The sequence below is a fragment of the Leucopleurus acutus genome (assembly GCF_964270905.1).
Source record: "Leucopleurus acutus genome assembly, chromosome: 15".
NCBI classification, from domain to species: Eukaryota; Metazoa; Chordata; class Mammalia; order Artiodactyla; family Delphinidae; genus Leucopleurus; species Leucopleurus acutus.
In genome coordinates, this window is record NC_139157.1 from 15254117 (window position 1) to 15266435 (window position 12319).

At 43.8% G+C, this 12319-nt stretch overlaps 1 protein-coding gene across 1 annotated transcript in view; it reads right to left on the reverse strand.

Annotated features, from left to right (window-relative positions):
• Positions 1-1189: 1189 nt before the first annotated feature.
• The window catches only part of PLEKHG1 (pleckstrin homology and RhoGEF domain containing G1), a 223496-nt gene continuing 212366 nt past the window's right edge, over positions 1190-12319 (reverse strand). The window contains exons 16-17 of the mRNA XM_082855515.1: positions 7723-9343; positions 1190-2265 (exon numbers count right to left, since the gene is read on the reverse strand). Coding sequence (XP_082711641.1) covers positions 1337-2265; positions 7723-9343 — 2550 coding nt within the window. The 3' untranslated portion in view covers positions 1190-1336. The remainder of the gene's footprint in view (positions 2266-7722; positions 9344-12319) is intronic.

The following is a 12319-nucleotide window of genomic DNA, read 5'->3' on the forward strand; positions in this document are numbered from 1 at the left end:
GTTTGAGAAAACATACTTGTTACATTGATTGGAGTCTTCAATAAAATATTTTTATAAAGTGGCAATAAATCTGCCTTCATTTTTCTCTTTAGCTTCTTTAATTTTGTGTTTTACTCACAATGTCTTGCTTTTGTTTCCTTCCATAAAGAGTTGTATTAGTACATAATATCACAATGAACCACTATTTAAAGACCATAATTACAACTTAAAAGATGTGATTAGTCAGAATTTAGTAACCAAAGATTCTGCTCTTCTATATGCCCCCAAACAATGAGAAAAGACCCCCTTTTTATGTCTGAATTAGAAAATAAATTTCACTACAGTCAATAAAATTCTCAAGGCTGGGACCAGGTCATCTGGCTGAGTATAAAATTCATGAAAGGACATCTGAAAAACTGCTCTGGGAAGAGTAGCTTTAAAGCGCTTTGCTTTATTTTAGTTTATGGTTTACTTCGTGTTGATTAGAAACAGGCACAAAAAGTAGTGCCCAACTGTCATATAATGAGATAATCAAGTTGTACCCAGATGTCAACCCATCTTTTCTAATAAGTCAATTTGCATTTTCTTGCACTTGGTTTTAAGCCATTAAGGCAATCATTCATTTAACCCCATGAAATGTAAAATAAGTGACGAGCAGCACATTCTCCAGGCCTCGTTCAGGAAGACAGGGAAGGATTTTTACTTACAGAAAATTGGTCATGATACATTCTAATTTCCAATAGTTACATACTTTCTGCCTTATAATGAACTAGATGCAGGAATGCCAGCATAGAAACCCTAAAATGGGCACCTAGACAATACTCCAATTAGAGATCCCTCGTTTAAGTTATTCTAGGGTCTTGGCACAAATTTAACAAAAATGTCAGAGGTAAGCATAATCCTTTAAACAGCTTTAGTTTCCTTTCTTTTTAAAAAACGTGAAAAGTCCTCCTTGCTGCCTTTGAGTCCTAGTATACCTGTGGCTTCTGGATAATAGGAAATGATTATTGCATTTCTTAAAGTCTGGGCACTAACTGTCAGGATATGGGAAAAAATACCATGGCCATCATGTTTAAAAAAAAAAAAAAAAAGCCTAAAATCTTCAAGTAAGATTGACTTACATGAAACACGAAGACCATCAACATCAGAAAACACAGTGTTAGATGCTAACATTTGCTACAGTACAATCCTGGCTGGATCGCCAGCTGTTTCAAAAAGTTGTGCTGTTAAAGAAAGTATACTTTACATCTCTGGTTATTACAAAACTGTTCTCATCTGGTACATACAAAACATCTCTCAGTATCTCTAATTCATGAGCACAGTAAGAAGTTAATTCAGGCAGCTACTCTTAAGAACCTTAGGCAAAGCTGCTTGAACTAAGACACTGGAATTTTTCCCTTAGAGATTGGACAATATTTTGCTGACTGGGAGGTGGCCCCTTCCAGAGATAGTCATTCAGTTTGTCAGAATCATGGTATGATGTCAGGTATGGTCCAAGTTTGCTGCTTATTGGCTCATCTTCTTCTGACTTGATCTCCACATAGTCATCTTCATCTCCTTCAGTCTCTTTGAAATTGGAGAAATAGTTCTGGGTAGCTATTTGGGCACTTAAAGGTAAATTTCTATTTACTACCAGAACTTTCTGTGAGTCCTGGAGTGTGAGATCTGAGTGTTTTTCAGTGCCCTGTTGACCTGAGTCAGCGATACCTGGCACCAAATCCTGGTGACTCTCCCACCTTGAACTTCTGTGTAAAGACAGCAGCTGTTTCTTTCCCATTTCACTAGGGTAGTTGATGGAGTCTGAGGACTTGTTTATCAGGATGGAGGAAGATGACTGGGACCTGTTATAAGGCTGAGATTTAGCACTGATTCCTTTCCGTCCCAGAGAGTTGTAAAGATGGCCCTGACAGGAGTTCTCTTTGTTGGGCTGGCTGACCACCACACTGTGTCTCTGCACGGAGCCCAGCAGAGGCTCAGAGATTTGGAGAGAAGGCACGGAGCGAGCTGTGGACAGTTGTCTTGGGGCACTTTTCGTATTGATCTCTAAAGTGGGATATTTTGACTTCAAGTCTTGCTCTGGCCGGGGACAGAAATCTGCTAACTCTCCATTACTATAGGTTGAATGCAAAAGCCAGTCCTCGCTACCGTGTTGGGTGTGGGAAGGTGATGCAGAGCTGAGGTTGGAGGAGTCTTGAGGGCTGGCCCAGCCATCCTTCTGAGTCTTAAAGGGGGTTTCTCTGAATACGATCTGGTCATACAGTTGGGAATATTCAGCAATCCTGGCACCTGGAAGGCAAATATTAAAATGATAAATATATACAGGATCATTTCTACATGCAAAGATTTAAAAACTAAGAACGTTCTAGCAACATATTAAAAAAATTTAAACGGTAGAGAGGACTTTTAAGTTAAGTTTGAGGATAAGAAATCAGCAAATACTAAACAACACAAACGAATAAAATCATCCCGTTTAATAAAAAAGCCACCAAAAACTTCATTTGATCTAATTCTGGATTATTTTGTTTATTTCAACAGCAGGTCCACAAGCGTTCCCTGTTTGTAATGACAATTTCTAGTGTTCTTTACAAGCATGGAATCGTGTGTCAGTGCTAAAAACAGGCAACATAAAAATAAGAGTCAGCACTTAAACCCCGGTCAATGAAAAATAACTCAAGTAGTCATTTAAAGAAGCATGACCACAATCCACCCTGCAATGGCTACCCCGGCCTCACCGGTGTTGATTGCTCTCGGACAACTACTCCCAGCAGAGTCTGCTCCCGGTGGCTGTTCCCGCACTTCTTGTTTCCAGGCAGCCCTCCACTGCCACTGTCTCGGGATGTTGACAGGAGGTCCTCCCTTCAAAACCACATGTACTGACTGATCCTTACATCCCTTCCTATCACCGAGAAGCCGGGCACTGAAATCTATGCTTCCAAGACATTAAGAATGAACCATCCTGTGCACACAATCCATAATCTAATGCTCTCTAGTACTGGTTGCAGAACAGGGTTTTACCGTTATTTCCACGAAAGCTATTGCCACTTCAAATTAAGCTATGAGGCCACTATCCTCTCTACTTCACTTCTGAGTACAGACATCTCTAAAGATATTAACAGAACCATGATATAGATACAGAGAATTCTCTTGGGTCAGGAATGATTAAAAAGAGAGAGCCCAGAGATGTCAATTTCAAGAGCCGTGTCCCCCCCACCTCCCAATCCAGGTACCCACATGACCACCCTAGAATCAAAGAATTCCATGAATCCTATAAAGCACTCAGACCACATCTACGCAGTCTCTAGAGAGGGCATCTATTCTATATATGATGACCAGCAAGTGACATTATAATTTTTTCCTCTTTATATTTTTAGTAACCTGTTCCTTGAATTTAAACTAAATATTTAGTTGAGTTTCTGCTGTTTCAAGTTTGCCTTCTATGGGGACAGAAAACAATGTGCTGTTGTTCTGTGTGCCCTTTAACTGCAACCCCCTCAGATGACTTGCCCCTTAGTCCCCAGAATCAGAATAAATAGTGTTTATCTTCTCATTATAGATCCTACATTCATTCAGAGCCTTCAGACTTTCAAGTCCAAATTGCTTGGAAGGACAGAGATTATTAGTTTAGAATTTGTAGTAACAAAAACTTGAGCTATTACTCCTTAGAGGGCAGAGTAAAGACTCTCAATACCAATTAAGATTTGGTAACCCCTTAAGAGACTGAAAGTCTACATGGACACCCAGGTGCCCTTGTTAGCCATCCTGAAATATACAACGTTTTGTTAACTATGAAACCCAACCAGTGGTAGCTGGACCTTTAGGCTTGTCTTTGGTTAGCAGTCCCACCTCAAAGTCAAGACAGTTCTTCCCAAGCCATTCTCACCTACACTGTGGCTCTGAGCCTGATCCCACAGCTGAATTAGGAAGGCTTTGAACTTCTACAAAGTTCCAAGAAAATGACAATTTGAGAGAAAGCAGTGAGAGCTAATCAAAAAAAAATTCAGTTAAACTATTGCAGCATCAAAATTTAACTGTAAAGTCTTGTAAGAACAAATAGCTCTTGACTTTGGAACATGGTGGCCCAGATCATCTGAGACCATGTATTATCCAAAATAGCCATAGTATTTCTCATGCCTTTTTCTTCTTTATCACACTCTCTTCTTCTTCCTTTGCTTAATCAAATCCTATTTACCTCTCAAGACCCTCTATAAGCTTTATCACTTCTATGCATCCTTTTCTAACTGATTTCTCTGAAGTCTTATATGCACCATAATACTTAGCTATTGGTTGTGTACGCATGCTTGCACACAATCTTGTGTTGTTAGTTATTGTATCTAAGCTGGTTTATTATTCCATCTAGTCCACGAGCTTTTAATCTTGGAGAACAATCCCCACAGAAAACCAAGCACAGCTCTAGGCAGAAATTGGTCTCAAGAACTACTTAATTACCCAGATAATTTTTGGACTGCCTCCATTTATTCTAAACATAATGTTAAGAATAAATGTGCTCCAAGACTGTACCACGGAGAGTGGAAAGGCAGCGTACGATTTGGGCATAGCAGGAAATGGGGAAGCAGGAAGACAGCCTTTAGTAAAATGCTATGTAAACATATATATTCTAGACAACTCATAATGGGCACAGTTTATCTTCGGATAATAAAAAGTTGACCATTTATAAATTTGGAATAGAAAGTACCTCACAAGTAGACACTATACTGTGCCGATCTAAGTTTTTGGTTTTTTGGTCTCAGCTTGACCTTCTAAGAGAGTCTATAACTTGCCTGATGCCAACATGAACGTGAGACAAGCTTCCAGAGCAATGGCTGTTATTAACTAGATACCCTTAGTCAGATGTACAGGAAACAGCCGGCCCAAGATGACACTTCTAGCCTAAAAAGCTCAGTATTAGTCAGCTGGATCAAAATTCCCCCTCATTCTTAGTTCTGGCATTCATAGTCCTTATAGAACATGTACGTTATCATGATGTGACATCGTCAGGGCTATCTCTGGTTTATTCCTCTTTTGTAAGTTTAGAAGGTAGAATTCTTATCATTCCAGATAAAAATTTGAAGTGATCCTGTTGAGAGGAGTATGAACTATACTGTTTTCAAGACAGAGATTAAAATCAACATTTCGGATGTTGCTTGTGATGCAGCGCAAAGCATAAAATGTTATCTTGCCTTCCCTACTTTACACAAGGAGGAACATTCCTCAAGCCTGTATGGAGTTTTCTCCCACAGAGAACATCACCAAAAAAACAAGGAGTGTGGGGGGGACCCCAAAGGCTTCCCTGGCCTCAAAGACTGTCAGGAGTGAGGCATAATGGGACAAGGTGGCCGGCATGCCGCAACAGGCTCCAAAAGGTGGGAGAGACCTGGGTGGGTGATTTACAGGCGGAAGTCTGGCCCAGGGCCTGTAGACCCCAGCTGGAGCGTTCAATAAAGGTGCTGGAGAGTTTCAGCAGGTGAATAGGGCGCCCCTCCTTCCGCACAACACCGAGAGCAAGCTCCTGGCAAAGTGGCAAGGCCCATACGGAGAAGTCTGGAGAATCGGTCCATTCGATTACGACGTCCTGTGCCCAGATAAACAAGAGAGAGAAAAGGAGTCATCACGTCAACTGATTGAAAGCCTGGTGGGCACAGGAAGTGGTCTCGATCCACCCAGATGGAAGATTCTTCAGGTCTGAGAGATGGCAGGCCCTAGGGACACGCTCCTGCCAGCCAGCAGGGGGAGACACTGGCGGGCTCAGAAGATGACTCTGGAGAGATCTTCTCTTGGAGAGAATGTCGATAGTAGCCCACCATGTCAAGAAAGGGCCCAGACACAGAGCTATGATCCTACAGGAGCCCAAGAAGACACAAGTAGGCAAAACAGAAATAACAAACAAAAAGCGGGGGGGGGGGGGGGGGAGCAAAAGAAAACCCCAAAGGGAAATCTTTTCATACTTAAAAGGTGGGTAAAAAAGACTGTTCAAGGTAGTTGTAAGCCCTAATGATTCAGTATTGAAGACCTTGCTTCTACCAGGGTTGGAGCTTCGCATGTTAATGGATGGTCCACATTCCAAACAACCGGCCTCAGGCAATTACCACTTTTTAAACAACAGTCTGCTGGCTTCATCAATCCATCATCATCGGAAACCTTAGTATTATATTTTCTCTCATTCTGAGGCACCCTAGCCCAGATTCAGTCAGTGGTTTCATTGCCAACACACTACTGCTTCTAGTGCCATCTGTATTCCAAAACAGTCCGCCTGCAGCTGGAACGCAGTCACTTTTTCTGTGTGTAACAACAGTTTAGCAACACTCGCGTTGGAAAAGGGACTAATTCAAGCATATTATTGCAAGGAGAAAAATATATGCGATCTAGTCTCTCACATTCATATAAAAATCACATTTAACCTTTATCTAACTTAAAAAGAAGGCCAAGTCGCAGAGAGTCTGTAAAATCCTTCAGGTAACATTTCCAGGGCTTCACTTCCCTATGTGTTAAGAAATATTACTGTGCGATTAGCTCTGGAAAAAGAGTAAACTTAGGTAATTCTTAAATACTCCCAAACTTAAAAAAACTGTTTTTCCCTACAGATTCTTGTCATGCAACTTGTGAGTCCATTTAGGACTTGGATACCCGCTTCTGATTCTCTGCTTTCCACCTAAGAAAGCAGTCCCAAAGAAAGGAGGTAGGTATCATCAAGTTGGTCAGATGAGCCATGCCGCCACCAAGCTAACCAACGAAACATGCCCTGATACTGAGTCATCTGGTTTTTATTTTTAATTGGAGAACTGTCTCTTCTCATTTGATACAGAGACGATCCTTTGTCAGAAGATCTAGGGCTGGGATTCTTAAAACAGGATCAAAAGTCCACACTTAAAAAAAAAATTCAGTTCCTGGGCCCTAATCTCAGAAATCTCCTGGGTCTGGAGGTGGAAAACTCCTCAGGGGAGAGTCAGCACCCTCAGGGTTTTTTTTCTTTCCATGACAATCCAGTGCTTAATTCACACCATGCCCTTCCACTGAGAACCCTGTGTAATCTACCCAGGGGATATGTACTTCTTTACAATAGAGAAAAAGTCAAACTGTGATCCTCTCATTCCTAAACCCTAATGGTACCAATATCACGCACGTGATCCTGGTTTGGTTCTGTCCAAAAAGGGGGCTTGACTCAAAGAATTAAACTTCTTGGAAGCATACAGGAGAATACCAAATGAGACAGTATTAAATGCATTACAGCAGCTATTCCAAAAAAGCAACTAGAAAATGTAACACATGAGAAAACAGCCGAGTTACAGCGTGAACAGCTAAAAAAAAACATGCAAAAAGGCCTCTTTTTTGTCTTTGTTAGGATGAGCAGGCGTTTTTGTTAGGATTCCGGAGCAAAGAGCAATCCTATTCCGTATTCGTCCAAACCTTAAACTCTTACCCTGCTACCCAGCTACCCCTCCTAACACACTGAAACTGAACCTGACGGCTATGTTTCAGCTCTAGATTATATTAGAGAACACTGCTTCAAATATCATATCTGGAGTGATGATGTCACAGACACCAGGAAACACTCCAGACCCAATCGCCTCCCACTGGTGAGATGTGGTGGGTGCAGGGCCGGCCTCATCTGTGCGTCAGTGAGTCTGGGCTCTCTCTGTGAGAATGAACATCTGGGTGACAGCACCCTCACGGTGCTAAGGACACTGAGAACCAGAACACGGCTCTCTCCCAGTCCTCGGAAGGAGAAGGGCAGCGCGGGAGACATACCGATGGCGGGCCCGCCCTGCTTCTTTTCTTCTAGGATGGCCGCCAGGTCCCTGGGAACCTGCTTCTGCACGTGGCTGCCGGGCGGCTGCTCCAGCTCCGGGCTTTTCACCTTTAACAGCTGATTTGCCTTCTTGATCTTCTGACTGTACTGCCTGGCCATCAGGAAAACCCTGCTCCTGGTCTTGTCTGCGGTGTCCGTGCCGGGGTCAGGGTTCTTCAGGTCTGCAGGGGACGGGCTGCTGCTGGCCACGTCGTAGGGACTCTCCACGGGCGGCAGGTCACTGACCAGCGACAGCCGGTGGAGACTCAGGCAGGAGCCGTCTTTGGAGGCCGGGGTTAGGTCAAGCGTGCAGGAGACCGGCCCCGGCCTGTCTCTGGGCGGCACGAGGGGGGCCCGGCCCGCGGGCAGGGAACGTGGGGAGCGCGCGCCCAGCTCTGGGGCGCTGCCCGCCAGCGGCCGCTCCTGCGCATCGTCTTTGCTAACGGGAAACGCCGCCAGGAGCCGGTCTCTGGCTTTGACTTCGTTTTTCTTGATGTAATTTTCCAGGTCATTCCAGATTTCATCTACTTCTTCAGACAGTTTATCGGAGATGGACCGATCCGCTATGGACAAGTTGCAGCCGAAGGAGTTATAGAACAAACTCAGATAATCGTTACCGGAGGGTCCCGGGGGGTAGGGCGCCTCGTCCTCACTGAACTGGAGGCTGTCCTGGGAAACAGAGGCCCTCAGACTGTCACAGCACCCCAGGTCGGCCTCCAGGCCCAGGAAGGTGCTCCTCTTGGGACGTTTCAGGCTGCTGCACTTGAAGTCCTGGGAGGGCGCCTCTGGGAGCCCGATGGTGTCGTAGACGTTCTCCTCCACCACCTGGAGTTCACGTGAGCTTTGGTTCCACGCCTCCCGGCCTGGGGAGGCACCATCTCTCTGGGGGTGCAGAGGGCTCTTCTCTGGGCTTGCCGGCCTCTTTGAGAAGGCCAGCTCCGGGGTGCTCTTGGGGCGAGCAGAGTCCCTGGCTGATTTGGGGGGAGGGGCTTCAGCTTCTTCCCGTTTAGCCACCATCAGTTTCAAGTCCTCATAACTTATGTTATCATAGACATGGTCTATGTCATCAATGGTCAGCTCTACAGAGGACCCGAAGGGAGTCATCCCGTCCAGCCCCTCTGTTTTAGGGTCATTCTGCAGTTCCCTTCGGGAGCTGTACTGAGGGCTGTCACTGTCCCTATTTCTCATGTCAGGGGGACACGTGTTGCTCTCGCCAGCACTGCTGGCCCGCCGCACAACCCTGTGGCCAGAGCTGGGGGTCTCCGAGGACTCGACCTGTCCCATGTGCCAACTGCAAGGTCGACTGGAAGTGCTGTCCTCACACAGTCGGGCAGAGTTCAGATCTGAAGGGGAGAAGGATGGCAGGAACATCTGATAATCATCTTCGTCCTCCTCATTCTCCTGCGGAGACCGCCGACTGGGGAACAAGGCTTGCCGGATCTGGTGGTCCGTCCAGATGCTTCTGACGGCCCCGCCCCCGCGAAGCACGCTGATAATGGCAGAACTGCTCGGCTGACTGTTCCTCTGGGCAGGAGACGGCCCTGCTGAAGTCAGCTGGGGAGACCCTTCCTCTCTGGAAACCTGAGGAGGATAGAGACATATCGATTGAATTGTAGCACCACAGGACACATAACTTAGGATGTTCTCCTGTATTTACACATCGCCTCTCCCCCTAGACTGTGATATTCTTAAAGAAAATGATCAGTAAACATTGTTGATTTTTTTTTTTTTTTTTTTGCGGTACGCAGGCCTCTCACTGTTGGGGCCTATCCCGCTGCGGAGCACAGGTTCCGGACGCGCAGGCTCAGCGGCCATGGCTCACGGGCCCAGATGCTCCGCGGCATGTGGGATCTTCCCGGACCGGGGCACAAACCTGTGTCCCCTGCATCGGCAGGCGGACTCTCAACCACTGCGCCGCCAGGGAGGCCCAAACATTGTTGATTTTAACTGAGTTGAAAAGCACATCAGATTTTTTGCAAAAGGAGCAGAAAGGACAGGAACTGGTATTTGCTTAGAAATAGACTAGGCCATTTGAAGACAGTCTCCAAACTTAACGTTCACAATCACTCTTTGGATTAGATATGATTGTACCAGTTTCACAGTAAGGAAATCTAGGCTCTTAGGATTCAGTAACATGTTCTCCCCCAGCAGTGGAAAGGCTAGCATGTAAACCCAGGTTTGACTCCAAATACCTTTCCCCACTGCAGGGAATTGGCTAAATACAGAAAACTCTTAGATATTTCTAATAATTCCGATGTGTTCTCGGTAAATAACATTATATAAATGAACATATATAGGTGTCAAGGGCCATGGTATCTGATTTCTATTTGGGGTTTGATTCTCAGCGGTCTTACTGTGGTTTCCGGTCTACGAGAAACACCCCTGTCAGTGATCTGACTGCAGACCCCCAAGGGTTTTCCTTTAAATCTGCAGACCTGCATGAACCTGACCAGCAGTGCCTTGGTTTATAGATTCTAGGCAAAAGAGCCTTTGTTGCAGGAATTTAATTTAATCCACTACTGAGCTAATGAAATTTCTACTTTCTTTCAAAATACATTTAATTAAGCAATATTTAGATGCCAATTAGGGAGTAAAATATGAGTGACATTAACGATTTTTAATCAGAGAAAACAATGGGTCTGTTATAACTTGGAACCTTTCCTGATGGAGCTCAACTGTGCAGACAGGGAGTGGACTGCCCTCTGATGCCCTCTGTGGGTACTGGGATTAGCTTCAAAGATTTGAAAGGGTTAAGACAGGTTCAAACTAATTAGTACCAGGGGTATATTTTCTGGTCAAAACACTATAGTAACCTATTGGAAATGTCAAATTAGCAAGAATTTTTCATCACTGATCAATGAAATTGGGATACATATTACCTTGGAATATCCACCTATTAATATGTCTGTCTGTCTGCTTACCTGCCTGTCTGTCTATCAGGGAGGGCAAAGATAAAATTTTATCCTGAATGTTGTTTTTCTATTAAAAATTTAAAGCTAAAAACATCTAATTAGTCATTGAATCTTTTGTTCACTTTTTTCAAATAGTAAAAATGTGGGGCTTCCCTGGTGGCGCAGTGGTTGAGAGTCTGCCTGCCGATGCAGGGGACGCGGGTTCGTGCCCCGGTCCGGGAAGATCCCACATACCGCGGAGCGGCTGGGCCCGTGAGCCATGGCCTCTGAGCCTGCGCGTCCGGAGCCTGTGCTCCGCAACTGGAGAGGCCACAACAGTGAGAGGACCGCATACCACAAAAAAAAAAAAAAAAAAAAAAAAAATGTGGACTATTTGAAGACTAGGAATAAATGAATACACACACATATAGACATATGTGCACACATACAAATATATATATATTACATTTTGGCTCTTCTGTTTTTTTTTCTTTACCCTTTAATATCTCTCCCTTTTCCTCTTATTCAGACTGCACTGGTAAAATGTTTATAAAATATAGGTACGCAGTAACTACATTTTATAAAATAAAACAAGTTAGTATTAGCTAGTTAAATCATGATCAAACACTGTGGAAGTGTAACAAAACAATTCTGTGAACAGCCAGAAGTAATACCTTCTTAAAATCTTTCATTCCAGAAAAATTCCCAGACATTTTAGAAAATTAGAAACCCCGAATTGGTAATATCAAAGTATATTTTTAAGGTAACTACACTTTTTTTGTTTGTTTGTTCAGCCACGCTGCGTGGCTTGCGGGATCTTATTTCCCCAACCAGGGATCAAACCCGTGTCCCCGGCAGTGGAAGTGCAGAGTCCTAACCACTGGACTGCCAGGGAATTCCCAAAAGGTAACTACACTTGAAGTGAAGTTAGCAGTAATTTGGAAGGTGAAATTTTATATCAAATAAATCATCAGGAGAACTGAGGAAGCTGTTAGATTTAGAAATAATCAGTATATGGATTGGACACAGCACAGAAGTATGTAGTGTAGATCCCTCGTGATGAACAGTTTTCCACATTCTCAGCATTACGGTTACTTAATAATAACATAATAAGAGCTAATTTATGGGGCACTTGTTTTGTGCCAAATACTGTACTAAGCACATTAAAAAACGTATCACATTTAATCTTTATAACAATTCCATAAATTAGGAAACTAAGGCTTGGTAAGGTTTAACAACTTGCATACAGTCATACAGCTTATAAACGGCAGAAATGGATTTGAACCCATGTCTTAATCCTCAGTTTATATATGAGCTAAATGTCTCTCCCTCTCTCCTTCCCTCTATCTCTCGCTCTATACACACATGCACACACACACAAACACGGCTTTAGAAGGTATATTCTAGGAGAAACGTTAATCTCTTTATCTCTTTAATCTCTCCCTGCATTTAGTATACATTCATTTTTGTTAGGAGATGGAATTTTACCACTAAGAAAAAAGTACATTGGTGTTTTCTTTCTTTCTTGTCTTCAGATTGTATAAGGTTTAGTTAGTCCCCATATGGAGACTTGACTCGATCACTATCGTAGAAAGTTTCCGAGAAGCTCTTGAGATTGTATCTCTAGGACTAATAGAGCGATTCCCCTAGCTGGTACTAAGCCAGG